Raw genomic sequence first — 26,949 nt, forward strand, 5'->3', positions numbered from 1 at the left:
TTGCCAAAAGGAGGAAAAAATATCCACTTTTAAAAATAACTTTCTTGAATACAATGTAACAAAACTGCTAACACACAAAACCTGGCACCATCCCTTTAGTTGGACAACTGGGAGGAGCAGTTTATGGGGTAAACCCGCATGCAGGAGTTGGGACATTAGGTCAGAAGTTATTTGTAAATGAAATGTATTAGTTTTTATCCCCTGGAAAGACAAGTGAAAACTAATTCAATTAACTAGAATCTATGGATAAAACTCCTTACTGTCACCCAATGGCATTTATAAAGCAAAGTCTTAAGTTTCCACCAACGACTGACCTGACCTTGGGTTTTCCCCTAAGAAACATCTGCTGGATCTCACAGGCTGTGGCCGCAGAAGAGCAGGTGGGGTTGGCTGCCAACGGCCAGGTTGTGAAATGAAAGGAATACCCTCCACCTTCCCCCCCCTCGTGGCAACATGCAAATAAAAGCAGCACAGGTGTGTGACCTGCACTACGCAACACTCCACAGCAGCGCCGGGAGAGGACACAGGCGGGCGCGGTGACTGGAGTCTGGGGGACCAGGCCTACAGACGGCAGACAGGACAGGGCGCGTACGGGCCAGACACTAACACCAGAGAAAGGCGTCCTAGTTTCCTAACATCAGCAAGGTACTAAGGGATCAAACCAACGACGGCCTTCATGTTGCCACAATACTGACACGGGATTAACAACGACACATTTCTCAGCGCTGGAATGAGGTGGCTCTTGTGAGCAGTGACCCAGTGTGACCAAGGTCTAGAGGCCGCCTCCACGGACGCAGGACGCCGTCTGTTCACAGCTCTGCTTGAACGTCCCTAACCCCGCAGGACTCGGCATCATAAAAGCAGCGTGATTAAATACGCCTTTTGATCTCGTCTGTGGAACACCAACCAAAACTTTAAAAAACACAACAGAAGAAAAGGCGGGCAAGAGCACGGACCCTCTGGTCAGGCAGGGGGTCTCCAGAACGGACAATCAGGCCCGTACCTGTAGGTCGACGAGCTGCACCGTGGACTTTCCTTGGAGGCACAAGGCCTGAGCAATGAAAGCATGCAGATCCTCCAGGCAAAGAGTGTCCACCTGAGAGGGAGAGAAAAGGAGAGGCAGTGTCAGCTCCGGGGAGAACGGACACTCTGCACGAGGCCCTGCAGCGGGTAGATGCCGGGGTCGGCAGGGACTCTTCACGCACAGCCCACGGTACACAATGCCCGGGGCCACGCTGCAGAGTGGCAGAGGCACTCTGCAGCAAGGCAGAAGTTCTGCAACGCCTCGGAGGGGCCACGAGCCACCGCCAAGCCGGAGTCTTAGAGCAACACAGGGGATGGTTCCAGCCACCAGGTCCCAGAGCTGGCGATGTAGGGGTTTGCAGCATGAGCTGGGGTGACCAAGGCCGGGATCAACCACCCCGCCAGCCCTGGCAACGCCTGCATACTCACATCCCAGTTTAATGGAAACAGGACCCTACATATGAACCCCTCCAATCTTCCATGGAGTCAAGGGGTCCCACCAAAATGTGAGCAAGAATGAGGAGGGCAGGGATTGGGAGACAGATGAGGAAACTCTGGTCTCAAGAATCAGGGATCCCTGGGTGGCGCAGCGGTTTAGCGCCTGCCTTTGGCCCAGGGCGTGATCCTGGAGACCCAGGATCGAATCCCACATCGGGCTCCCGGTGCATGAAGCCTGCTTCTCCCTCTGCCTGTGTCTCTGCCTCTCTCTCTCTCTCTCTGTGTGACTATCATAAATTAAAAAAAAAAAAAAAAAGAATCGACGGCAATGAGGGCAGGGCCTAGGCACCACCTGCCCCCGGGTTCTGGGGCGGTGACCTCGCCAGCTCAGCCACCACTCTCTCAACCAGAGGGAAGCAGCACAGCGCTCCTGCTCACGGGCCCACCGCCAAAGTAACAATATGAGAACTTCTTTCCAGACAGGAATGTGTTCTGCGGCAAGTAAAGGCTTGAAGGGAGCAAATCAGGATGACGACCACAGACCCACTGGTGAGAATGTCAATTCTTCCTCGTGATAAAAAGGCTAGTGTTTATTCCTGATAGAAACGACCCCACCATAAACCAGAAAGACAGTTCCTGGGGACTCCTACTCTCCCACTGGCCTCTCCTGGAGAAGCCAATATTCCAGGAGTCACTCACCTTGGCCCCACGGAAGGCACCGGCCCCGTCACTACCCTGCCCTGCTCCATCCTCCAGGACTTGTTGCCTCTGTGTAAATGACAGCTGTGGCTAACAAAAAATCCACAGACGTGTAGTGCTTGGGACCAAGAAGAAAGCTCCCAGTCTACGGAAGCAAGACCAAGCAGAGAACACAGGTTTTTACTCCATAAACCCCCATCGCTCTCCACTGAGACTGGGCTGGAATGTAATTCTGCTTCTCCCCATGAGCAGCTTTTGAAGAAGGCTGATCTTAAAACACCAACTTAGGAGAAAAGAGAAGTATGCCGTGTGCCACAGCTTTCCCTGGTAACCAAGGTAGTTAACAGATCTCGACCACCAGAGTCTTGGTAACACCAGACGTTTTAGGATTTCACATAATGCATATGACCACTTAAAGCACTTGCTCTACTCCAGGTTAGGGAGACCACGTACCCTTGCTACAATGTAAACTCACCCTTCCAGACAAGGCTCTCAGGTAAGCCTTTAAATACAAAGTGGTGGTGGTGTCGCTGACTTGGAGGGTACGAGAGCATTTCGTTTCTCTACGGGTTCTGAATCCCACGTCACACAAACATCTTATCCATGGAAAGACAGTATTTTTATAAATTTATCTTTTAAGCCTTATGAAACCCTACGAGATTAACCCAGTGAATAATGCTACAGTTCCATCTTAATCTCAGAGCTGCCACTGATGTGGCGATTCGTTATTTTTTGGTTTCAAGAAGCTCCAATTTAAATATGCTCTTTAAGTCAAAGTAACATCATATGTCTGCCTCACGCTGACCCACACTAGAGAGATCTGTATTTAAAGGTCATCAAAAAAAATAAAGGTCATCATTAGTACTTTCAGAAAGAAGGTAAAGGTGGAAATTTCCCTCCTGACGCGTCTCTGCTTAAGGGTCACAGAGATACAGGAGATGTGAAGCTCCTGTTCTGTGCGGTGGACTTTTCCTGCTGGACACGGATTTCCATGACGGTCACCTGCACGAGTATGAACAGGTTCAACCACCCACGTCTCTTACGGGAAAGAGGAAGTCAAATGTGTGTCCACGGAGTGACCGTCCACACGCACACAGACGGAATCAACAAGCAAAGACACTTATGTTTCTGGATGAGAGAGCTCAGCTCCCCACACAGCCCCACCTCGGCTGTGGACTAAGACATGCCGGACAGAAAACATTAATTCGTATGTGCTTGCATTATTTAGCAAATAAGATTTTTTAAAAAGTGGTTTTACACTTAAAAATCCACCCTCTACTCATTTATATTGCTAAGTCTGGTACCAAAACCTCCTCAAAACAGTAGAGCAAAAACTAAAGTTTACATTGGTGCATGTGACACCAATAATGAAGCAGTGAAATCTCGGAGTTGTTGAACCATACCACATTGTCACAGAATGCAAAATCCACAACTAGCGACACACTGGCAGAGCCAAAAGAAAACAACAATCTAGGAAAGAAAAAGGAAAATCAGTATTGAGCTCCCTTGAAGTGGACTCTGGAACAAGAGTGAGATTCTTTTTTTTTTTTTTTTTTTTTAAGATTTTATTTATTTATTTCATGAGAGACACAGGCAGAGGGAGAAGCAGCCTCCATGCAGGGAGCCCGATATGGGACTTGATCCCAGGACTCCAGGATCACATCCTGGGCTGAAGGCAGGAGCTTAACAGCTAAGCCACCCAGGGATCCCCCAAGAGTGAGATTCTTAAAGACAATCAATAATTCATAAAGTAAATTCGGGTCTGAGAAACAGTCACATAAGTCTCTCTAATCCAGGCAAATGAAAATGTGATGTTTGTGTCAGAGAAGACCCAGGTCAAGCATGTGTGGAGGCCAGAGTAGAAGCCAAGACAGCTCAACGGCATCGAGGACAAGAGGTCTAAGTGGATAAAGAAAGCCGTGATGGCAAAGGACTTTGTTTTCATTGTGGTTGTGACAAATTGTGAGACAAAATCATTTCAAAATAATACAGCCAGGGACGCCCGGGTGGCTCAGGCGTTGAGCATCTGCCTCTGGCTCAGGGCATGACCCCGGGGTCCTGGGATCGAGTCCTGCATCAGGCCCCCCTGCAGGGAGCCTGCTTCTCTGGATAAATTTGTAAATATAAGATTAATGACTTCAGGGCAGCCCAGTGGCTCAGCGGTTTAGCGCTGCCTTCAGCCCAGGGCTGCCTGCCTTCTTGCCACGACACGGGGCCGCCGACAGGCCCAGTCTCCCTCACGGTGACAGCTGCAGGAGAGGCACGTTGTGCCCAGGTGCTGGGAAGCAAGAGCAAAGTGAGTGCAGGCTCCCCTACCTGCAGGGCCTCCCATGCCTTGACCCTTGTGTGCATCACCAGCCTCCGCCAGGGCCTCGGGCACGTGCGCCCACAGGGAAGCCGTGTTCTCATGAGATGACAGCAAGGGACGAGGTGACATGGGGATGCGCCGCGGCCAGCCCAGAGCCCTGCAGCCCACAGAATCATGGGAAGTGGACGGGAGTGAGGGCCGGGGTTACCTGCACGAACAGGTAGGTCAGCAGGCAGCACAGTGCCCTAAATGGGTTCTCCACCGCCTGCAGCTCTTCTCTGGACGACGAAAGGTCGAAACAGCCGAGCAGGGCCTCCACGCGCCGGGCTTGTGTCCCTGGCTCTTGGTTCAGCCACAGTAATTTCAAATTAGGTGTTCCTCCTAAACGAAAACACACACAGCCCATTTACCATGATCCCTTGCAGCAGTGACGTCAAACATGCTTCTTGGAGGAATATGGTAAAAGGATGAAAGACACTGCTGTCTTTTCTTCCCAACACCCCTGGGCTTTAAGGGTAAAAGGATGGAGAGTTCACACGAACAGCCCTTCTGGTGAACAGAAACACACCTCCCAAGGCCAGCATATGTCCTTTCTTGAAGGGCTGTGTTTTGAGGGAAACTGGGACTTTTCTCCTACGGGTGCAGCATCCTGCGGTGTTAACAACGCTCTTCAGAGCACGTGTACAAGGTCCTGTGTGACTGTGGGAAAGCACTCAGCCACCAGGGAACACTAGTGCACACACCAATGTACCCTCTTTGCTTGCCCCCTTCTTCCCCGCAACCAGCAGGTTCACACCTTGGTGCAGAGACTGTGAAAAAGGCATTTTCCCGGGTTCTGCAAGCACAAAGTCTGCTGTGCCAGGTGTGATGCCAGTGGTCTGCACTCAACAGCCCGGCGGCTTGGATGCAGGGCATCTGTGCACCCATGCTTTGGAAAGCACGTCCAGAAGACTTAAAAGAAATTCCTAAAATACGATTCATTTCTGTCTTCTATATATATATGCTAAAATTATTAAAGTTTAAAAAACACACAAAGCAAACCTTACTCATTTACTTAAAATCACAACACATGCCCCGTGAGTCTGGAGGAGGAACAACAGAGGCCCTGCTGGTCCCTGCAGAGACGGGCACAGGTCCCGGGCCGAGCCGGGTCCTGCTCCGGGCAGCAGGGTCACGAACATTCAACACCACGCCTTGAGAGCCGGAATGGCTGAGGCCTAAATGTCCCACAGGTCTACTACAGAAACAAACCTATAACCAAATGGTGTCAGAACTAAAGGACTCAAAGAAGCGGCTCTCCTCGTTTCCCTTACATTTCTCACAGTGCCATGTAATATTCTCGGCCAGGTTATCTCTCACCACCGAAGATGAAACAACCCAGCAAAAGTCACCTGCTTTCTGAAACGTATGAAGTGTTTTCTTCATCAAAAAACTTCTTCATTATTTATTTTGGAGAGAAATAAACATCACTTTTCTCTTGAAAGAAAGAATATAGTGAAGACAACCGGCAAAAAACAATCTATGGCTCCAGTTCATAAGACAGAGATTTCATTCCAATATAATCACAAGGGTCAGCCATGACTTCTTCAAAACATACTTTTCAGAAAAATAATCATCTTGCAGGGTCAGCAAACTATAGCCCATGGGCCAAGTCCAGCTCACTGCCTGCTCTTCTGGCCCATACACTAAGAATGGTTTTTATATGTTTAAATGATTGAAAAAAAAAAATCTAAAGAAAAATAGTATTTCACAACATGGGAAAATTATGTGAAAGGCTAATTTCAATGTCCCTAAATAGAATGTCCCCACAATGGCACAACACTCATCGTGTTTCGTCTGTGGCTGCCCGCGCAGTCTGAGCACAGGGCTGAGCCGCTGCAGCAGAGACCACGCTGCCCCCAAAGCCAAAAATAGAGAAGTCGGCCAAGACCTGATCAAAGGTAAGTGATGAATGTCACATTATCACAGTTATTTCCATTTACTCAAGTAGTCGAAAAACATTTTTTCTGATTCTAAAAGTCAGTCACCGTAAAACAAACAAACAAAAACCCCAGGAAAAGAAAGCGTAAGAAAAGAAAAACATTCATAAGCCCACCACCCGATACAGCCGTATTTTAAAGTACAGCTTCCAGTCCTTTTCTCAATGCATATAAAACATTTGTGCACACAGCTGAGAGGCCAAGTCCCCATGAGAGTGGGGGATGGACAGTGAAGCTGCACCTTGCATTTCATTCGCTCACACACAGAGGCTAATACGAAAAGAACGAGACCCAAGAGGTGTACTGAAGGCCAAGTACGGTGGCAGCAAGAAGCACGAGAGGTCCCGACTGGTGACTCTCCGGTGGACATTACTCCCAGTCTTGGTGTCATCTGGGGATTTGTTAGAATTGCACATTCTAGGAGGACCTGGGTGGCTCAGACCCAGTGGGCTGGGCATCTCACTCTTGGTTCTAGCTCAGGTCATGGCTTCATGGGTTGTGGGACCGAGCTCTGCATGGAGAGCTCCAACATTCTCTCCCTCTGTCCTCCCTGCCCCCACTGCTCACGCTCAGGTGTGTGTGTTTACATGCACCCTCCCTCTCTCTCAAATAAATAAACAAATCTTTAAAAACAAAACAAAACAAAAAAAGAATTGCAAATTCCTGGTCCCCACACCAGGCTTACTACTCTAATTGCAGGGGTCAGGAAGCAGCACCTGTGGGAACCCCCTCCAGGTGGTCTAGAAACAGGTCTGAATACCACTCAGTATCCTTCTGCAAAACAGCTAGGAATCATTTACACAGACAAGAATAATTCAGCAAAAACAAATTGGTTCTTGAGGTCTAATGATAGATTACAGAAAACCACCAGTTTGAAAAACCATGTCCTCATAAATCTACTATCAGAGAATTTTAATCCTAAATTCAATCAAGAATTTATTTAGTCGAGAACTAGGTACTGAACACCCGTTTGCATATTAACATAGGAGACAAGACAAGATCCTCTCCAGAGACCGAGGATCCTGGTCTTCAGTGCAAGCCAACAGACTCTGGGGTGCTGTCAATTTATGTCACATGCAGGACTTGCTGGCTGCACAGGGACCTCTGAGGATCCCACCTAATGGCCTTCCTAAGTACCGTCCACAGAGATCCACTTCTCAGTTGGCAGATTTCATCATCTTAAGCCACAGGGTGTGAATTTGTTTGAAGGATCATTTAGATTAGTTCTCTTCTCCAGCCTCCACTTTAGCTCAAAACCATTTGGCGTTTTCCTCATGGATCAGAAGGGTTTTTATTAAGTCAAACTCTTGGCATTTTTGCATCACGATGCATGTAAGCACACACGGAGTGAGCCACTCGTGTAAGGGGTCTGTAACCAAAGCAGCGCCAAGGACAACGCCCGCCGGAGCCCAGAACCTGTCTCTGCGATCGCTGCGTGCTTCCAGAGCTTATTAGAGCATTTTAGGGAGCGGCCTTTAAAACCAACTAAAATGATGATGGATAGTCACATGTTCTCTTAATTCAAACCATGAAGAAAACTGGAATAATCCCTCTTCATATTATTTTTGGAAAGATACAATAAGATGGAAATTACATACATAATAAAACATTTCTGAAAAATTATTCCGGGTATCCTTTAAAAATAGCTCTTGCTCTAAAAACAGATGTCAATTTATCTTTGTTTTTTTTCTTTTTTGATAAATACCTTTTTAGGTTTGAATATGTTACTGGCTGAGGAAATAGGGAAATATTCCCTATAGTAACTCTCCTCACCTTCCCTCCCAATACAATTCCATTTTTAAGAAAATTATTTAGCAGCGCTCACGCCCTTATTAGGAAAACTACAGGCCTCCATGATGGGAACGGCAGTGGCACAAGAGCATCTGACACAAAAATGGAATATCAAAGTTTTGGAAAAACACTTGTTCTGTGAAACAATGGCAGGGAACCCTAAAAATAAACCCTCAGCACGGTCACCTTCTTTAACCTGCCTGCCTGTAGGACACTACCCCCCACCCATGGATTCTCGACTTTCCTCCGGTACTAAGAGCTCGCAGGAAGAAAGGACTTCAGCTGGTCTTCAGGTGAGCCTTGTTTTTCCTTCCCTCCCATTACAGGTTTTAAGGTAACACTCATGAAGAGACACCTTATTTTTCCAGCTGAAATAACCTTCCTTTATCTTTATCTTCCTTTCCATCAAAACATACTTTCCGTAGTAGGAGGAAGGCAAGAGCTGATTTCAAGCAGAATATCGAGCATCCAACCCTGTTAATGCGGCAGATACTTGCTGAGCGCGCCCGGGTACTGGGACCTGGGGATCAGGCCACAAGCACTCAGCCCCCCGCGGCCCCAGGGCCAGGCCGCTCTGGGTGTCCTGCTGTCAGACCCCGACCAGGAGACCGGTCCATCCATGCAACACTCATCCCTCTGCCGCTTTAGAACGTCATCACACAAATACCCCCCTGTGGGCCCAGGGATGAATTGCATATGTGCAATTCTGGAAAAATGTTTCCACAGAGGCCCCATTATTGGGCTTGCATCACATGCTGCACAAATCAGTGACTTATTTAAACCAAAGCTGTCTGTACCTGGAATGTTCATCTGCAGAGGCCTGACGAGGTCCGGGTGCCTCAGTGGGTTCCCAGAGTACACGAACCACTCCTTGACGGTGGGGCAGGTGCCGGCGCCATCTGAGTAAAGACAGCTGGATTAGTGGATGCACGCGAGTACCAACATTCGTCACCAGGCTTACAGGATAACATCCAAGGCCACCAACAGGGACCTCGGGCATCCGGGAGTGGGCCCCCTACCCTCCGGTCTCACTTCAACAAGAGCAATGACCTCTGGGGTGGGGGAGCTGGCAGGATGACCTGGGAAATACACCTGGGGCAGAGATCACCACCCAGATGGCTCCTACGAAGTCCTCCCCTCCTGGGGCCCCACACTGCTCCACACAGCATCTAGGGAGAAGGACAGCCCTTTCTCGTCTTCAATCCACTCCTCTGTGTGACTCTCAAGACTATTATTACATTAGGTAATTCAAAAAGCTAGTAGCAATCATCTACAACAAAGCCACTTCTATAGGTTAATTGCTATTGAAAATTCAGTCTGTCTTCCGTTCTCCCATAAGCGAAGGTGGAAGGTGGCTTTCCTGCACGATGTGCTCACCTAGCTCGGGGCCACCAGGCTGTTGTCTCTGCAGGACCCCAACCCCTGCCTCCCCTCCCCCAGGGCCCTCAAGGCTGTCCCCTGGCCCCTGGGGACCTGGCTTCCTACCTCACCTGGGCCCAGCCCTGCTCAGACCATCTTCACTCACCCCATCCCACGCCCTCTCCGTGTCAATGCAGGCTGTGTAGTTTTTGCTTTTTGACAATGAAAATTTGACCAGGCTGCTGGTCCTAATTGAGATCCCGCAAGAGCAGCCCATGGCGCCAGCATGTGAGTTCAGACTGGGAGCCCACAGAGCTCCCTAGCCCCCCACTGCCGCACACCATTTGCCCCAGGACTCTCCCCGAGACCTGCGCAGGGACCTGGAGGGCTCCTGAGTCTGCGGCTGGCCCCCCCCCCCGGGAACCTGGCTTGTGGCTCACGCCCTGCTCCTCAGCAGGAATTCCGTGCATCCTGAAACTCCCCATGCCTTCTCTCACCTCCTTGGCCCAGACCTGCTTCCCTCTACCCACCCTGGCCCGCGCCCCCCAACCCAGACATCTGTGCCATCGACCGCGGCTCTCTGGCCGACACCACACCTGCCTACTTGCTCCCCTCACTGGCCCCCCGACTGAGCTCCTGGTCCAGAACGGAGACCTCTTCACGGCCTCAGTCCCCAGCACAAGGCCGGCTAACTCTAAGCTTAACAAATACATTCAACTTACCCAAATTTCACACATACAAAAAGAAAAAGGAAAAAAAGAAAATTCTGAGCAGTATTCTTATAGCTGTTCACCAACCCCCCCCCCCCCCGCCCGCCGGATGTAATCCTCTTGGCCTAGGTATTCATTACACTAAAAAAGTCAACGGAGTGAATGGTATTTTAAGTTGCTCATTCTGAAAGGAAAGACCTCTCTCACCCGAAGTCAGACCTCGTGAGGTTCAGTACCTCACTCCAGTCAGCCAGCCATCTCCTTGGGAGATTACTGAAACGTTTATAAAACCACACTTTATCCCATCTTTCATCTGGAACTGTTCTAAACCTTCAAACACCGGAGCTTAGGGCTGGCTTCTCAGAGCTTTACTTCTCAGTCATGTAGGAAGGTGGCAGCGTCATGATAGGCACCGGTACCGTTTATTAGACAGCAGGTGGATCTCCAATAAGACCTAGAGAGTGGACGCCTGGGGGTCAGCGGTGCGGCACCTGCCTCAGGCCCAGGGCGTGACCCCGGGGTCCCGGGATCGTGTCCCCACTGGGCCCCCAGCATGGAGCCTGCTTCTCCCTCTGCCTATGTCTCTGCCTCTCTCTGTGTCTCTCATGAGAAAATAAATAAAATCTTAAAAAAAAAAAAAAGAAAGAATATGAAGAGAAAACACATAAGAAAAAGAAAAAAATTATTTAAACAATATCTAGTTGCAAAGTTTATTCCATAGGTCCTTTTGTTTCTGCTTTTCAATTAGTGTAAACATCTTCCTCCTGTCTTCCTCGGGGCACGTATGCCTCTGGGCTGACAGCACAGGCGGGAAAGGCAGGACGAGCGAGCGGGCAGGTGGGGATGTGTCAACATCTACAAAGATTAATAAGCTTTACAGTCTGGATAATGACTTTTCCAAACGTAACTATTCAGATGATAGCATTTTCACTTTTAATCCAAATTACTGCTCCTACAGACACAGTTAAACTCCCCAGTCCTTCCAAAATCCAGGGCTAGACGCAACCTGTTACCTGAGATCTTAAACAGGTATTACTGAAAAATCCTAGAGTTCAGCCTATTCTCTGGGGTACCACATAATTTCAAAGGTTTTTCTATAAACCTCCTTAAAGAAAACAGAGGCAATAAACTCTTTAGACATTGGACTGAGCAAGTTTTTTTGGATTTGTCTCCTGAGGCAACAAAAGCAAAGGCAACAAAAGCAAAAATGAACCACTGGGACTTCATCAAACTAAAAAGCCTCTCCCCAGTGAAGGCAACAGTCAACAAAGCCAAAAGGCAACCTACTGAATGAAAGAAAATATTTATAAGTGATGTATCCAACAAGGCGTCAGTATCCAAAATATATAAAGAATTTATGCAACTCAACACTAAAAAACCAAACAATCTGATTTAAAAGTGGGCAGAGGAACTGAATGGAGATTTTTTCCAAAGAAGACTTACACATGTTCAACAGACACATGAAAATATGCTCATCATCAGTCATCACCAGGGAAATGCAAACCAAGCCACCATGAGAGGTCACCTCACACCAGTCAGAATGCCTAAAATCAACACAGGACAACTGGATGCAGAGAAAAGGGAGCCCTGTGCGCTGCTGGTGGGAACGCAAGCTGGTGCAGCCACTCTGGAAAACAGTATGGAGGTTCCTCAAGAAGTTAAAAATACAACTACCATGTGATACAGTAATTTCATTTCTGGGCATTTACCCAAAGAAAATGAAAACACAAATTTGAAAAGACATACGCACCCTTAGGTTTGTTGCAGCTCTACCTACAATAGCCACGATGTGGAAGCAGCCCGTGTCCATCGACTGATGAATGGATAGAGCTGGTGTATACACACACATACACACACACATACACACACGGCCATAAAAAAGAACAAAATTTTGCAACAACGTGGATGGACCTAGAGGGCCCCATGCTAAGTAAAATAATCAAGACAAAGACAAATACCTTATAATTTCACTTATATGTAGAATCTAAAAACAAAACAAGTGAACAAACAGAAACAGACTCATAAATACAGAGAAGAAAGTGGTGGTTGCCAGAGACAGGGGGATGGGGTGACGGATGAAATCAGGGAAGGGGATTAAGAGGAAACGGGGATGAAAGTACAGCATACGGAGCACAGTAATACTGGACTAATTTTGTATGATGATAGACGGTGACCACACTTAATAGGCTGAGTATTTTGTAATTCATACAAATGTTGAGTCACCGTGTTGTACACCTAAAACGAATATAATATTGCATGTCAAGCATAATTCAATTAAAACTTTAAAAAATTAAAAATAAAACTCTGCCTAAATAAGAAAAACAAAATTTCAGAGGTTTTAATCTGGCATGCACTTTGAAACTATAGCAGAAATGTTTGCAACAATTTGGTCTGACTGAATTAGAATGAAATAATCTTCTTAAGTGCCTAAAAATCAAGAAAAAGAGAAGAGGAAAATTGAGTTGGCAATGCCTAAAAGGAAAGGCTGATTTTCTCACTCAAACTTTCAGTTTGTTAGGCTCTATGTTCAAAGGGGTAAAGAAGTTAAGAAAAGTGCTTTGCTAGTTTAACTCCCTTCAAGCGGTGACATTTTATACAGAAAATGGAAAACGGACATAATCAAACGTGGTCTTCTGCTATTCCCAGAGGACACACACAGACACACCGACCCACTCTGTACAGTCTTCTACGTGTAACGAGGACACTTTCCCTGCGAGCAGAGCTGTGAAATGTGCACACGTGCAGGCCCTTGCCCACGGAGACGCCACGTAGCTCATGCTGGCCACTGTCACCTGGCCTGCAGGGGCGGCAGCAGGCAAGGGGGAATGACGAGAAGCAGTCAATCACCACCTCTCAATTACTGGGATTTTCAAGGTGAACAACCAACCTCAGGCTTTTCTAGAAAAATATCTGTCCTTACAGGTCTGTAATATTTTTATGCTGCTGGTATAATTTATATGTGGCCTTAGTCCTGAAAAAAATTTAAAAATTCCCCACACATACTTTTTTACACATACCTAGGATTTTCATGAGCTGATGGCCCGTCGGTGCTTTGTGAAGGCGCCATCCACCTGGACCGCCCCATGCCACCCACCAGCCTCCTGCAGCCGCGTGTTCCCACAGTGTCACTGGGGCAGCAGGAGGACAGCATGCCCTGGCCCAGCCGCGGACAGCCGCCTGTGTGCACGGCCCTTCCCCTGCCCTGCTGACTGCACAGACGTAAAGGAGAACAGGGCAGGCTCTGCCTTTGGCATCCTCCTAGTTTCTTGTCTATTTCCTGAAATTTACAAGGCTTCACAGTGACCTAAGCTAAGACTTTCACTAGGAGACAAAGTTAGAATCACTAGGAGACAAAGTTAGAATCTGAAGTAAATTAATCGTCATGAAGGCAGAGTGGGCTGTGGGTAGCACGACCGCAGGGTCTCTCCCCATTTCGGGGCCTTCCAAATAGCACACATTCAACTAGACAAAGTATGTGTAGGGGTGCTGCCGGCCAACCCGCCAACATCGCCAGCCAGACCAGCTCTCCATTGCACCCATCATCAGGGACTGAAGCACCAGCGTTCAAGTCAGTGCTTATGCCTTCTGCCTTAGACCTCCGGTGTCTGAGCCCTGAGGGGCAGGGGCGCAGCCGCTACAGTTAGAGGCCCCATGGACGCAGTCTAATGAAGCTTGAGGCAAGCCCTGAAGGGATCATGTACGTTGACTGCCTGACAGAACACAAGGCAAGGCCCTTCAGAAGTCCACCAGCAGCCCCAGGCCCAGCAGTGATGAGCTGATGGACTGAGTGGGCTAGGACTGTGCTGTGCAGAAATTCAAGGACCTAAAGGCAAGCATGAAGACCTGGGGCCGGGGGAGGAAGACAAAAAAAAAAAAAAAAAAAAAAAAAAAAACAGCTGAAAAACACAGTATGTGAAATGGACATTTCACTGGATGGGTTAGTAGCAGATTAGATGCTGCAGAAGAAAGGCTCAGTAAACTTGAAATAAGAGCAATAGGAACTACCCAAATTGCAGCAGAGAAAAGAGGCGGAAAAGCAAGACTTGGAGTGTAATGGGCATCGTGAACAACAAATCAAGCCTGCAGCTGGGGGTCCAGAGTGAGAGCAGAAGCAAGAGACCCAGGAGACAGCGCTTGGTGAAATCACATTCCTTGTTTTCCCCAAATTTGAGAGGAAATGTAAACCCACTGATTCAAGAAGCTCAAGAATCCCAAGCAGATTAAACGCAGTGTATCATTCCCAAGCTTGGCTTCAACAAACTGCTGAAAACCAGTGCTTCGCAAAACCTGATGGCCAGCCAGAGGGTAGCATCCTTGTTGCAGGCGGAGAACAACAGTCAGAGGGGCCACGACACCAGAGACAAGTAACAGCATCTTCATAGCACCTGAGATTCCATATACAGCAGAATTACACATCTGAATAAAGATATTGTCAGGAAATAAAATAAGCACCCTAAGAGATGTAAAAGCAAGTTCTCTAAAGAAAGATGATACTAAAGGACACGTGGATCTCCACAAAGGGATGGAGAGCGCCGTCTCTTCAAATCGATGCACTTGAAAGACTTCTCATCTGTAACCTCCTCTAAAAGCCACTGACTGTTTAGGATAAGGGTTGGACAATGGTAAGATAGCCAATGGGCCACATCTGACTTGGGTTCTTTCAGTCCGAAAGCTGTAATGCTTTTCACATTAAATGACTGGAAAATTATTAAACAAAGAATATTGTGACACAGGAAGAATATATAAAATTCAAATTTTGTGACATAGGAAAAGTAGATTAATCTTTATTGAAACACAGCTGTACTTCTCAGGGGACAGACGGTCACGTCTGCACACAGCAGCAAAGCTGTGTCTGTTACAGGACTAGAGGGGGCTCTCAAAGCCTAAAATATTTATCACACCTGGCCCTTCACAGAAAACGTTTGCCAGCCACTGGTTTAAAGCAAACACAAGAATCATATTATAGGGTTTTAAAGGTATGCATAATCTCAAAAGACTGCACACTACGTGTAACGACCAAACATTTATATAACATTCCTGCAAAAACCAAGATTCAAGGGGATCCCTGGATGGCGCAGCGGTTTGGCGCCTGCCTTTGGCCCAGGGCGCGATCCTGGAGACCCGGGATCGAATCCCACGTCAGGCTCCCAGTGCATGGAGCCTGCTTCTCCCCCTCTGCCTGTGTCTCTGCCTCTCTCTTTCTCTCTGTGTGACTATCATAAATAAATTAAAAAAAAAAAAAAAAAACAAGATTCAAGAGACCAAGGATGAACTAGTGCAAATAGGAGACGGGGCCAGAGGGCAGCAGAAAGGGGCCGCATGAGAGAACGCCTTCCGGGGATGGACCACTTCTGCATCTGGACACAGAACAGAACACACACAACTCAAGGCCTGCAGTCTAGTTAATAAGGCTGCAGCAATGTTAATCTCCTGGCTCTGATACCATCTGTGAAGGAACCTGGGACTAGGGTACATCAAAGTCTGTTACTATTTTTGCCAACCCCCTTGAGTGTATGATTATTTCAAAATAAGTTTTAAAATATACAGGAGACATAAAGCAACAATAGCAAAAATGATGGGAAGACAAAAGTTGGCAGCTGTGAGGTTTTCACATCACACACAATGTGGTTGTAAGAGAAGGCAAACTGTGAAGCTTAAATGTACGTTATTAACCGTCAAGTAACCACTAAGAAAACCACAGCAAAACAGGTAAATCTAATAATCCAAAAGAGGACATAAAACAAAATACTAAAAATTATTTGATTAGTCCAGAAGAAGTCAGAAAGGGAGAAAATAAGGGAAAAAGACAGCAAAGGGCAAAATGCAAGACTTAAACCCAATCATGTCAATAATTACACTGAATATAAATGATCTAAAGACTCTCATTAAAAAGAAAAATTACCAGAGGCCCTGGGTGGCTCAGCCAGTTAAGTGTCTGACTCTGGGTGTCAGCTCCAGTCTTGATCTCAAGGTTGTGAGTTCAAGCCCCACAGTGGAGGCTTGAGGGGGAGAAAAATTAAAAGATAAATGAAAGAAAGAAAAGAAAGACTGTCAAACCAGATATGCTACTTAAAAGAGATGTACATGAAGTATAAAGAAACAGTTTAAAAGCTAAAGGACAGAAAAGATATGCCATGCACACCATGATCCTAAGAAAACCAAAGTGTGGGCAGCCCTGGTGGCCCAGCGGTTTAGCGCCGCCTTCGGCCCAGGGCCTGATCCTGGAGACCCGGGGTCGAGTCCCAAGTCGGGCTCCCTGCATGGAGCCTGCTTCTCCCTCTGCCTCTCTCTCTCTCTCTGAGTAAATAAATAAAATCTTAAAAAAAAAAAAAAAAAAAAAAAAAAAGAAAGAAAGAAAACCAGAGTGCATATATTAATGCCAAACTTCTAGATGAGGACTATCATCAGCTTTCTCTTTAAAGAGAAATTTCATCACATGAAAAGGGTCAATTCATTACGAGACAGAACCACTTCACTGTGTACGCACCTAACGGTGGAACTTCAGACACACATGCAGCAAAGCTCACAGAGCTGAGGGAATAAATGAAAGCGTCCAGCACAGCGCCTGCAGATTCCCACATTCCTCTCTCTGGAACTCAGGCCGCGTCAAATGGAAATCGGGGGAAAACCTGACAGCCCTATGTACCCTGCCGCCGTGCTGGAGTCAGCAGCAGCTGTAAACGTCCATCAGATTCAGGGACACGCGGGATCACGAGCTGAGGCACGCAAGCAGCGCGGAGTATGCCTCCTCACCACCACAAGCAAACCTGCAACAGCAGCATTTTCTCTTCTTACACCCTAAGAATGTAAACGTCACACAGAAAGCCAAAAAATTGAAAAAGAGAAAAGTAAAGATCAATCATGAAGACAAGTTCAATTTCAGTAATTTTTCCTGTTACGGTGGTTAAGTAATCAGGTTACCAACGGGGTTGCAGATAAATTGCATTAACAAAGTATGCAACTTAAGATAGTAAAGTTTATATATTTGAATCTCATTTAATAAAGTACTCTAAAAACAATTCCAGGCAAATATTCTACAACGTGAAAATGTTTTCATGAGTAAGAGATCTTTTTTAATCATTAGAATCAATGTGAAATCACTTATGCTGGGACGCCTGGGGGGCTCAGCGGTTCAGCGTCTGCCTTCAGCCCAGCAAGTGACTCGGGGCCCTGGGATCCAGTCCCCACTGGGCTCCCCGCAGGGAGCCTGCTTCTCCCTCTGCCTGTGTCTCTGTCTCTCATGAGAAAATAAATAAAATCTTAAAAAAAAAATAAAACACTCATGTTAAGAAAGAATATGAAGAGAAAACACACAAGAAAATAGAAAAAAATTTAAACAATATCTGGTCGCAAAGTTTATTCCATAGGTCCTTTGGTTTCTGCATTTCATTTAGTGTAAACACCTTCCTCCTGTCTTCCTCGGGGCACGTACACCCCTGGGCTGACAGCACACGCGGGAAAGGCAGGACGAGCGGGCAGGCGGGGATCTCACAGAACCTGGGTTCCAAGAACCCTGCCAGCACAGAGTAAAGGCAGCACGGTAACCCGACGATCCCTCAGCCCCCGCAGGGCTACGGACGTGCCCACTCTCCGGACTAATGCAGTCACAGGGATGGAGTTTAGGCCGAAGGACCACACACACCCAATCCCCAGGACCTTACTGCTTCCATCTCCAGTGAGACCAGTGTCCTGGGAGGCCTGTCTCGGGTGAGCAAGACCTCAGAGGAGGGAACTACCTGGGTGACACGTCACTAGTCCCTACTATGAAGTGCTCCTTCCCACGCCCAATGCCCCCAACGCCTCTGAAAAGAAGCAATAGGGGGCTAATTAATTGTCTACCTGGCACCAAGGCCGCCGCAACTGTCCTGCTCTCACCACTGACAGTCCTCTCCCTACACTCTTGCTACTACTGTACCAGTAAAACAGAGATGGGAAAAACCTAAATACTCTAAAGGAAAACTGTTTATACTTTAAAATACGATGTACTAGATTTTATGGAATTATTTTATGAAAATCACATTTTGAAGAATAAGTAGACATTGTCTTCTAATAATAAACATGCCCTACACCCCTGCAGGAGGAAAGCATTTTCAAATTTTTTAAAAACACAAATCCTTTTAGGGAATAAAATATAACATTTTATAAAAACAATGCACTCTTCTTGTAATGAATACTGATCAACTGTTTGCTAATTAGAGATGTCCCACGGCGTTTACCCTTAACGTCCTACAGATGTGAGTGGTCTTCTCAATTACAGATTTTACGGAGAAACACAACCCTTTTTAATTGTATCCATGTCCTAAAAGAATGCATTCTCCTTCATTTGGCCTGTTTCTCAGAATCCCAGTCCAAACAGCACTGCTGCTGAGAGAGCAGCCCGCTCACCTCCGCCGTCCCCCAGCAAGAGGGAGTAAACGCGCTGCCGCACCGGGCGGTAGACGAAAGCCTGGCTGGGCAGGGCTTGGTCGAGGGCGTCCTCCAGCGTGTTACTGCATTCAATCTCCCCGCTGCTCATGATGTTGTACACCAGGTAGCTCTCGGCCTGGACGTGATCTGCTCTAGCAACCTGTTCAAAATTCAAACACAGATGCTTTCTCCGTGACAACAAAACAGTTACCTTCAAAGAGAAAAAAATCAACACCTTTCTCTCCCAAGCCAGTGTTTCCAGGCTCTCAGAAATGGGGTGACTGCCCCTCAGACTCCCGACACTGGGTTGGCATCTGCCGCCTCTCCTCGCTTCCAGGCGCCACCCCATCCATTCCTCCGCCGCCACCTCGCCCAGACTTACCGTGTGGACCTCCACGGCATCTCAGCCTCTTGCCAACGGACGACAAGCCCCACTAGCAAAGGCTCTAACTGAATCTAGCCCGAGTCTGCCCTCTCCCTGACATCCCGTCAGGTCACTACCCTCCTCAGACCACCTGAATGACGACCCTAACATTCAAGGCTCCAGTGGCCTCCTCCCATTACACCAGTCCACCTCCTAGAAACCAGTCACAGTGGAGCACCTTCGTGCTTTCTCAAGAACACCTGACTCTTCTCCATCCTCACGTGGGCTCCACTTCAAGTGTCACCCTGTCTTCTGCTCCCAATCCCACTCACCTCCCCCGGCCTATGGGGCTCATCCCTCATCTACCCTATAGCAGTTCTCTTGTCTCATCTCCCCCAGTAAGCCAAACTCCCTGGGATCAGAAACTGTGTCACAGTCACTCACCTGTTCAGTAATTCCTATCGGACCAAAACCGTGTGCTGCACACCCCCCGATGAGACTCAGCTGCATCCCACTTTCCCATTAAAAAAGGAGCTAAGATCAGAAGGCCTGTAACAGCCTACATACAAGTCTTTTCCCTGAACATTCTTATTACTGCAGGAATCGATTTACCTAGATCACCACTCAAAATTCAAATCCAAACAGTCTGCACAAAAGGCATATATTAAAATGTGGTGTTAGGACAACCTGGAATGCCGAAAACTCTGAGAACCGTTGTTCTATTTGTGTTTACTTTTAAGTAGTTCTAGTTACTTTGACTCATTTTTGTAGAATTGAGTCTTCCTGTCTCCATTCCTCCCTCTCTCCAGATATACACCAGGTCTACCCTCACAGAACTATCCTGAGGACTACATGGGTCGATGCAAATGGTTAACGAGAGCTCGGCACATGATCCAGGGTCACCACTGTCACGAGGCTACACACATATAAGTTGTCTATCTCCTTGCTGAAATTTCTTGAAATCAAGCTGGCAGACAAGCCGGCAACTTTAAGGTCAGGAAGGTTAAAAAATACTTGTAAAAAGATCTTAAAGGGTTGTCATTTGATACTCTAATGGAAGACCACTGGCAACGACCTACTTCTCCATGTGCCCCTTTTGATACTAAATCTATCAGAAACACTATAGTTACAACTTCTATGATCCTTTTGAGCCAAAATAGCTTCTGACTTATTTTCCTATTCCCTCTTCCATTTCTGAGTCTTTTTTTCATTTTAAGAGAGATGGTGTTTTAACAAATATATCTAGGAAGTTGTAATAAATTATATTCACCCTACCAAGAAAACTTCAGTTCTGGCAACTGTACAGAATTTAAGATGTAACATTCCTTCCTGGGTGTATATGGGGTTTTTCAGATAAGTTTTCTACAATTGCAATTTTAATTCACTAATTAGATCAGAATCATCTAATAAGTACCTTCTACCTCTGCCCTTAACTGCAGATCTATACAGCACTCCACACTTGGAAAACCTTAACACAGTCACCTCATCCAAACATTCTAATGTAATAATTCTGCTTATTCAACATTATGGAAACCATATAGAATTTACTCTCAAAATGTAACTGATTTTCTAAAATATCCTGCTATGGACAAAACATAGATATCTGGCTGTGGTATGTGCCCAGGATAACTGCTGTGCACTACAGCCTTCTACCTAAGGGTTTCTGGGACGGTGTGGGGTTGAAATACATGTTGGAATTGGGGTTACCCATCTGATAGGACTAGAAGACTTCACTGCAAACAAATTTTAAGGAAAAATGGAAAGGGAACTGAAGACACTTCACAATTGTTTTCAGAGCCATCATCAACTCTAGTCAACGGGAGAGCTGTCGTGTAGACGACATGCGATCTACCCCTTCCAGATGGCCGACCTCCCCTGCAGACAGGCCTCCCACCACACTCCTCCCTCTTCCTCACCCATGGCTCTTCCACTGCCAAACTCCCTGAAGGAGCAATCACTCCCCACTCCGGCCTTTGCCCCTGAGGTACTCCTCAAACCCTGGCCATCTGACCTCCACCAGGCCCCTGTGGACAATGGCTCTCTCAGGAACCAAACCCTACTAAGTGCCTCCTAGCCCCAATTCTACTTTACTCTGCAGCACCTGACACTCCTGGTTATTACTCTCCTCATTCTTGAAACTTGCCTCCTTGGGTTTCTGCGGGGGGTCACGGTGCCTCATTCCCCTCCCTCTCAGTGCATTTTTCCTAAAGCTCCCTCCTACCCAGTCTTCTCCTTGGAGGGTTTCCATCACCACGTACAGTAGGATGACTTCCAGAGGACGGTCTCCTGCCCAGTAATGGAAACCAAGGCTCATTTTCTAAGCATCACATGGGTCTTCCCTAGCTATCTGCTGTCAAACCATTCCCCGCCCATCCTTAGGTCAAGGCAACATCCACCCCAGATAGCAGGAGGACCTTTACCTCCGTAGCAAGACTTACTTTTGGACGTTTCTTCCTCCCCACTTGCACTGCCACTGTCCTAATTCTAGCTCTTTTGTCCCCCCACCTTGGCTCCTGCAACAGCCACATGAGTCCATTCTCTGCAGGATAACCAATGTTCAAGAAATACCTGATCACATCCCACCCCTGCTTAAAGATATCCAATACCTCCTCACTGTGTATAAAAACCAAGTCCTGGCCACCTGGGGGGCTCAGTTGGTTGGGCATCTGCCTCTGGTTCAGGCCATGGTCTCAGGGTCCAGGGACTGAGTCCCACATCAGGCTCCCTGCTCAGCGAGGAGTCTGCTTCTCCCTCTCCCTCTGCCTACAACTCTGTTTTCTTGTGCCCTCTCTCTGTCAAATAAATAAATAACTTTTTAAAAAATTTAAAAATTAAAAATAAATAATAAAAACTAAGTCCTAAATTCTTTCATGATACACACGCTGCTGCCCTCTGTGACCTGACCAATCTGTCAGAACCTCTGCAGGAAACTGGAGGAGATGGTCAGGGTGTCCAGCACAGGAGGGAAGGCCAAGGACGGGCCCTGTTGGTGTGGCGAATGCAAGTCAGGGCTGTGAAGGGCCCAAGCCCAGAGTGGACGTGGGCAAGGCCACACACAGCCGGGAAATGGGTGTGAGCTGGGAACCGGCAGGGGCCAGGTCACGACAGAAAAAGCAGAGGGCCCAGAGTGGTGCTGTGCACGGTGGTGGCTGATGCTGCCTGGTGCTTATCAGCAGTCCTAGGCAGCTGAAAGCAGAACCTCCCCCCCCCCCCCCGCCCCCCCGGAGGCAGTGAGGCACCCTGCATGCTCCACTTTTGCTCTGTGCGCCTTTCCCCGTCCTGTCCCTCAGCAAGCTGTTACGGGGCCTCCAGGGTCCACATCACGCACCACCTCTGGAGCCAGGCACACGGTCTGGGAGTGGGGTGGCTCCTGACAAATTCCTCCAACCTCATGTTCTTTTTCTTCTATGAAGCACTTAAAGATGCTTCCAGGTAGGATAATTTTAACCCCTTAATATTTTTTCACCTGTAACTCTCTTAATCTATATATCACATCCTACTTTTAACTGTAATTTCTTATGTTAGTAAATTAGCTTATCTGTTATCATGTATGCAATAGAGAAAGAGGCGAAAGACTTTTCAAGACAGGAGAACCCATGTCATCGTGCAGGAGGGAGGAAGAAGTCGCTAAAGAAGAGGCCCCAAAGATACACGAGAAAGGGAATACCACCTTCAAGATTCGGTGAGCAACTATTGTGAGACACAGTGTGCAGGAAAAAGGGGCTCAGCAGTGACCAAAACAAATAAGATTGTGTCCTCACAGCACCGTCCCCAGCAGGACATCCCCGTGAGACGTGCGCCACCACAGGCACTACACCATGGATGGTCAGGGGCCATCTCTGAGCGGGTGACCAGCCAACTGTGACAGAAAAGACTCGCATAGGGGCAGGGGAGGCTTCCAGGGGGCAGGAGAGTACCTCTGGGGCCATGACAGACAAGGGACTGGCCACCTGGAGAGGTGGCAGTGGTGAGGGCATGGCAGGCCACAGCCTGCCTAAGGCGACTGTCTCTATTCCTGGGAGAGCTATGGAACACAACAAAGGGCATTAGTTCTGCACGCAACATGACAAGTGGATTGGAAGGGGCAAAAAGTCTATGCAGAAGAGTGGTCAGAGATTCCTGAGTAATCCAGAAAAGAGCTTACACTAGGGCGGTGGGACTAACTGAACAGGTACAAATAATAAGACAAGGAGAGGACAGTCATAAAACACGGAGAGAGAATTCCCAGGTTTGTACCTTGCATGACTGGATGGAAGATGGGGACACTGTCAGGAGCACCTGAGGCGTGTGGGGACCCACCCAGCACAGAACCTCACACGTAACGGGGCTTATAAACAGGAGCCCTCCATAAAAACCTCCCAAGGCTCTGCATCTCTTTCAGGATGAAGGCCCTCCTGCTGCTGGGGCACAGAAATCTTTGCAGTCTGCCTCACTCCACATTTTCCAACCTCTCTCCCAGGTCTCCCCTCAGACCCCATGCTTCAGCCTCCTGCTCTACCACAAGCCCCAAGCAACAACAATTTGCCTGTTACAAACTGCAGCTCCCGTGAAGGTCTGGCGGACTTTAGCTCTCCAGGAACTCCTCCCTGTGTGTAACCCTCACTGCTCACTCTCTTCCAATTCTGAGAGCTCTCTTCCACAACAGGCATGCAGAGTATCAAACACACTTTATAATGTGAACTCCCAGGGCACTAGGTCATACTTCCTAACACACTGCCAGGGGTCCTATTGTGTCCCCACGGTGCCTTAACTGCGACAGTCAATAAATATTCACTGGCAAATCCATAATGGGTAGATTTTCAATCATGATACCAATCAACCCCCAGGTTGGGGTGGGCACATCTACATACCTTTAGTATGTCAGGGTCTGAAACCAGGGTTACTTGTTTGACTTCAGGCTCCATATTCACGAGGTCTTCTTTAATTGCAGGGTTTGTACACATGAGTGCTTCTAGCTTAAATTCAGGGTCTGCCCCTGGAGGTAATTTTTGCTTGATTTCAGGGTCTGTGCACATGGGAACTCCTTGCTTGGATTCAGGATCTATATAAATGGGAATTCCTTGCTTGGATTTAGAATCTGTACACATGGGGACTCCTTGCTTAAATTCAGGATCTGTATACATGGGGATTCCTTGCTTAAATTCAGGGTCTGTATACATGGGGACTCCTTGCTTGGATTCAGGGTCTGTGCACATGGAGACTCCTTGCCTGGATTCAGGGTCTGTGCACATAGGAACTCCTTGCCTGGATTCAGGGTCTGTGCACACAGGAACTCCTTGCCTAGATTCAGGGTCTGTGCACATAGGAACTCCTTGCCTGGATTCAGGAGGTGTACACATGGGGACTTCTTGCTTGGATTCAGGTTCTGTGCACATGGGAACTTCTTGCTTGGATTCAGGGTCTGTGCACATGGGAACTTCTTGCTTGGATTCAGGGTCTGTGCACATGGGAACTGCTTGCTTGGATTCAGGAGGGGTACACATGGGAATTCCTTGATTGGATTTAGGAGGTGTACACATGGGAAATCCCTGGTTGGATTCAGGATCTGTAAATCCCTGGTTGGATTCAGGATCTGTACACATGGGAAGTCCTTGCTGGGATCCATAGTCTATACACATTGGAACTCCTTGCTTGCATTCAGGGTCTGAACTCATCGATACCACCTGCTTGCCCAAAGATATTAAACTCTTGGGTTTTTGGAAAAACCATGGAGATTTCTGTCCTGGCAAAAGATATGATGCCACACCCTTATAAAAAAGAGCTTTGTTTGGTCCCAAAGGTAACATGTCTTCTAGCTTTTTCTCACCTTGATGCGAGTGAAGAACTTTAGATATATGGTCTGCAACAGCTAAGATAATGTTACCTTTTTTGTCAAAATTCTCCTTTACAGAGGTATAGGAAGACAAGCACTTGTACCGAAAGCTCTCAAACATGCCCTCTGGGATTATGTCATTGCCAAGTAGGCAGGCCAGAAGAGGAAGGTCTGCCACGTTGATATTCAGACTCTCACAGAGCTTCTTTCTACAGAGCATGACAGTACTGAGACTCTCCAGGCAGAGATCACCAATTGAAAAGTAGGGACAAGTATCATAAATCAAGTAGTCAGTGTCTTCTCCAAGAATCCCAAGACAGTTATTCTGGAAGCCGTAAGATGCCACCTCATAGTCGGCCTCCTGTAAGGAACACAGAGTTTCCTGACCCAAGGCCTTCAAAGCAAATCGTGTAAAGATGGCCAGCCCCGATGGGATGAAGAACATGTTTCTGCCCGGTTGCTCCTTGTGCGATTTGATATAATGGAAAATCCTGGAAATTTCCCTATTGTTCTTGAGTCTTCGTTTTACCCATTCATCTCTCTTCTCCTGCTCCACCATGCCATCAAAGAAGAATATCAACTTGATGCCAACAGTGGTAAAAGTCTTAACAAAATCCCGCAAAGAAGAAAAATATTCCCGCCACTGGCCACCGCAGATCCAAGATTCAGGAGTATACCAGTATCTGAGACAACACATGGCATCAACCACTATGGTCGGCGTACAGCCGGGGTGCTGGTTTCGGTGGTGCTCCGCCAATTCTTTGAAGTTCACTACTGTACATATATGTGGGCAGGTGCTGCCCACGAACCCCTGCAAACCTCTCACGCCCATAACTGAACTCCTGGAAAGGATCTGGAAAGAAAAATAAATTAGTAATTATGGCAGGACCACTAGATATACAACACCTCTTAAAGAAGACACAAGACAAGATTCAACATTCACTCTCTACTTTCAAAACACTCCGGTAACTAAGATACGGAGCATGGCCTACTGGTTAGGAGCCTGAACAGTGTTGAAGACGAAGAGGTACTTTACCAAAGTGCGAGTCACTGGAGCCCGCCTTCACGAGGGCCGCTCAGTGTAGTAATCTGCTAAGATTTGTATTTAGACTATTATTCAAGGATTTCTCAACCAAATTAAAAAACAAGGCTAATAGTTTTCAAAGAAGTAATATTTCCCATCTAGGAACTCAGGTAGGATTAATTTTGAAAACCTAAAACCCATATAGATACATGCAATGTCTATGTTTCTCAAAATAATTTTGCTGAGTGAAAGAAGCCAGACCAAACAGGCATACACACCAAAGAGCCCATTTGTATGAAATTCTGGTTCACGGAGGAGGGCTAATCTGTAGCAGCAGAGAGCGGGCAGTGAGATCTGGTGCGGGGCAGGCAGCAGGAGGGACTTACACAATGGAAACTTCTGGGGTGATGTATATGTTCACTACTTAATTGTGATAATGATTTTGATGGAGGAAACAAAGGCAGAAGAGAAATTATTAAACGTCCTTACCACCTACAGCCCACGGACACGTCCTTGAAACAGGCAGAGGGACCTTCCTCTCGGAGCTCAGCTGCCTGGATGTTAATACTCTGCTGAGGGCAACTGGCAATCTAGCCCGACCCCCAGGACCCTGGTGAGTCTACTCTAACATAAAAAAATTCCTTTAGAAACTTCCTTTATGGGAACCCTGGGTGGCGCAGCGGTTTAGCGCCTGCCTTTGGCCCAGGGCGCGATCCTGGAGACCCGGGATCGAGTCCCACATCAGGCTCCCGGTGCATGGAGCCTGCTTTTCCCTCTGCCTATGTCTCTGCCTCTCTCTCTCTCTCTCTCTCTGTGACTATCATAAATAAATAAAAATTTTAAAAAATTAAAAAAAAAAAAAAAGAAACTTCCTTTATCTCTAAACCCCCCAAGATTTGAAGGGTCTCAGGACTCAGGTTTTATTAGGTGGTAATAAATGACCTCTTCCCAACAATAGCTAGCCCCTCAAGGTCCTGGAAACCTTGCTTCCAAAACTGAGAGACCTACACTCTCCCTAACCGCCTCTCAAGTATAA

At 47.3% G+C, this 26,949-nt stretch overlaps 1 protein-coding gene across 13 annotated transcripts in view; it reads right to left on the reverse strand.

Moving 5' to 3' along the window:
* Positions 1-26,949, reverse strand: part of FAM120B (family with sequence similarity 120 member B) — a 90,339-nt gene that overhangs the window by 45,875 nt on the left and 17,515 nt on the right. For 11 of the 13 annotated variants that reach the window (XR_012033631.1, XM_072831655.1, XM_072831653.1 and 8 more), the window contains 5 exons: positions 23,928-25,742; positions 18,693-18,873; positions 9,036-9,137; positions 4,677-4,849; positions 1,004-1,096 (listed from right to left, as the gene is read on the reverse strand). Coding sequence is in view for 12 of the 13 variants with exons in the window: in XM_072831653.1 (XP_072687754.1) it covers positions 1,004-1,096; positions 4,677-4,849; positions 9,036-9,137; positions 18,693-18,873; positions 23,928-25,742 (2,364 nt within the window). In the remaining variant the exon portion in view is untranslated. The remainder of the gene's footprint in view (positions 1-1,003; positions 1,097-4,676; positions 4,850-9,035; positions 9,138-18,692; positions 18,874-23,927; positions 25,743-26,949) is intronic. The other 2 variants (XM_072831660.1, XM_072831662.1) reach the window with 2 other exon arrangements.

Source organism: Canis lupus, chromosome 7 (genome assembly GCF_048164855.1).
Source record: "Canis lupus baileyi chromosome 7, mCanLup2.hap1, whole genome shotgun sequence".
Taxonomy (NCBI): domain Eukaryota; kingdom Metazoa; phylum Chordata; class Mammalia; order Carnivora; family Canidae; genus Canis; species Canis lupus.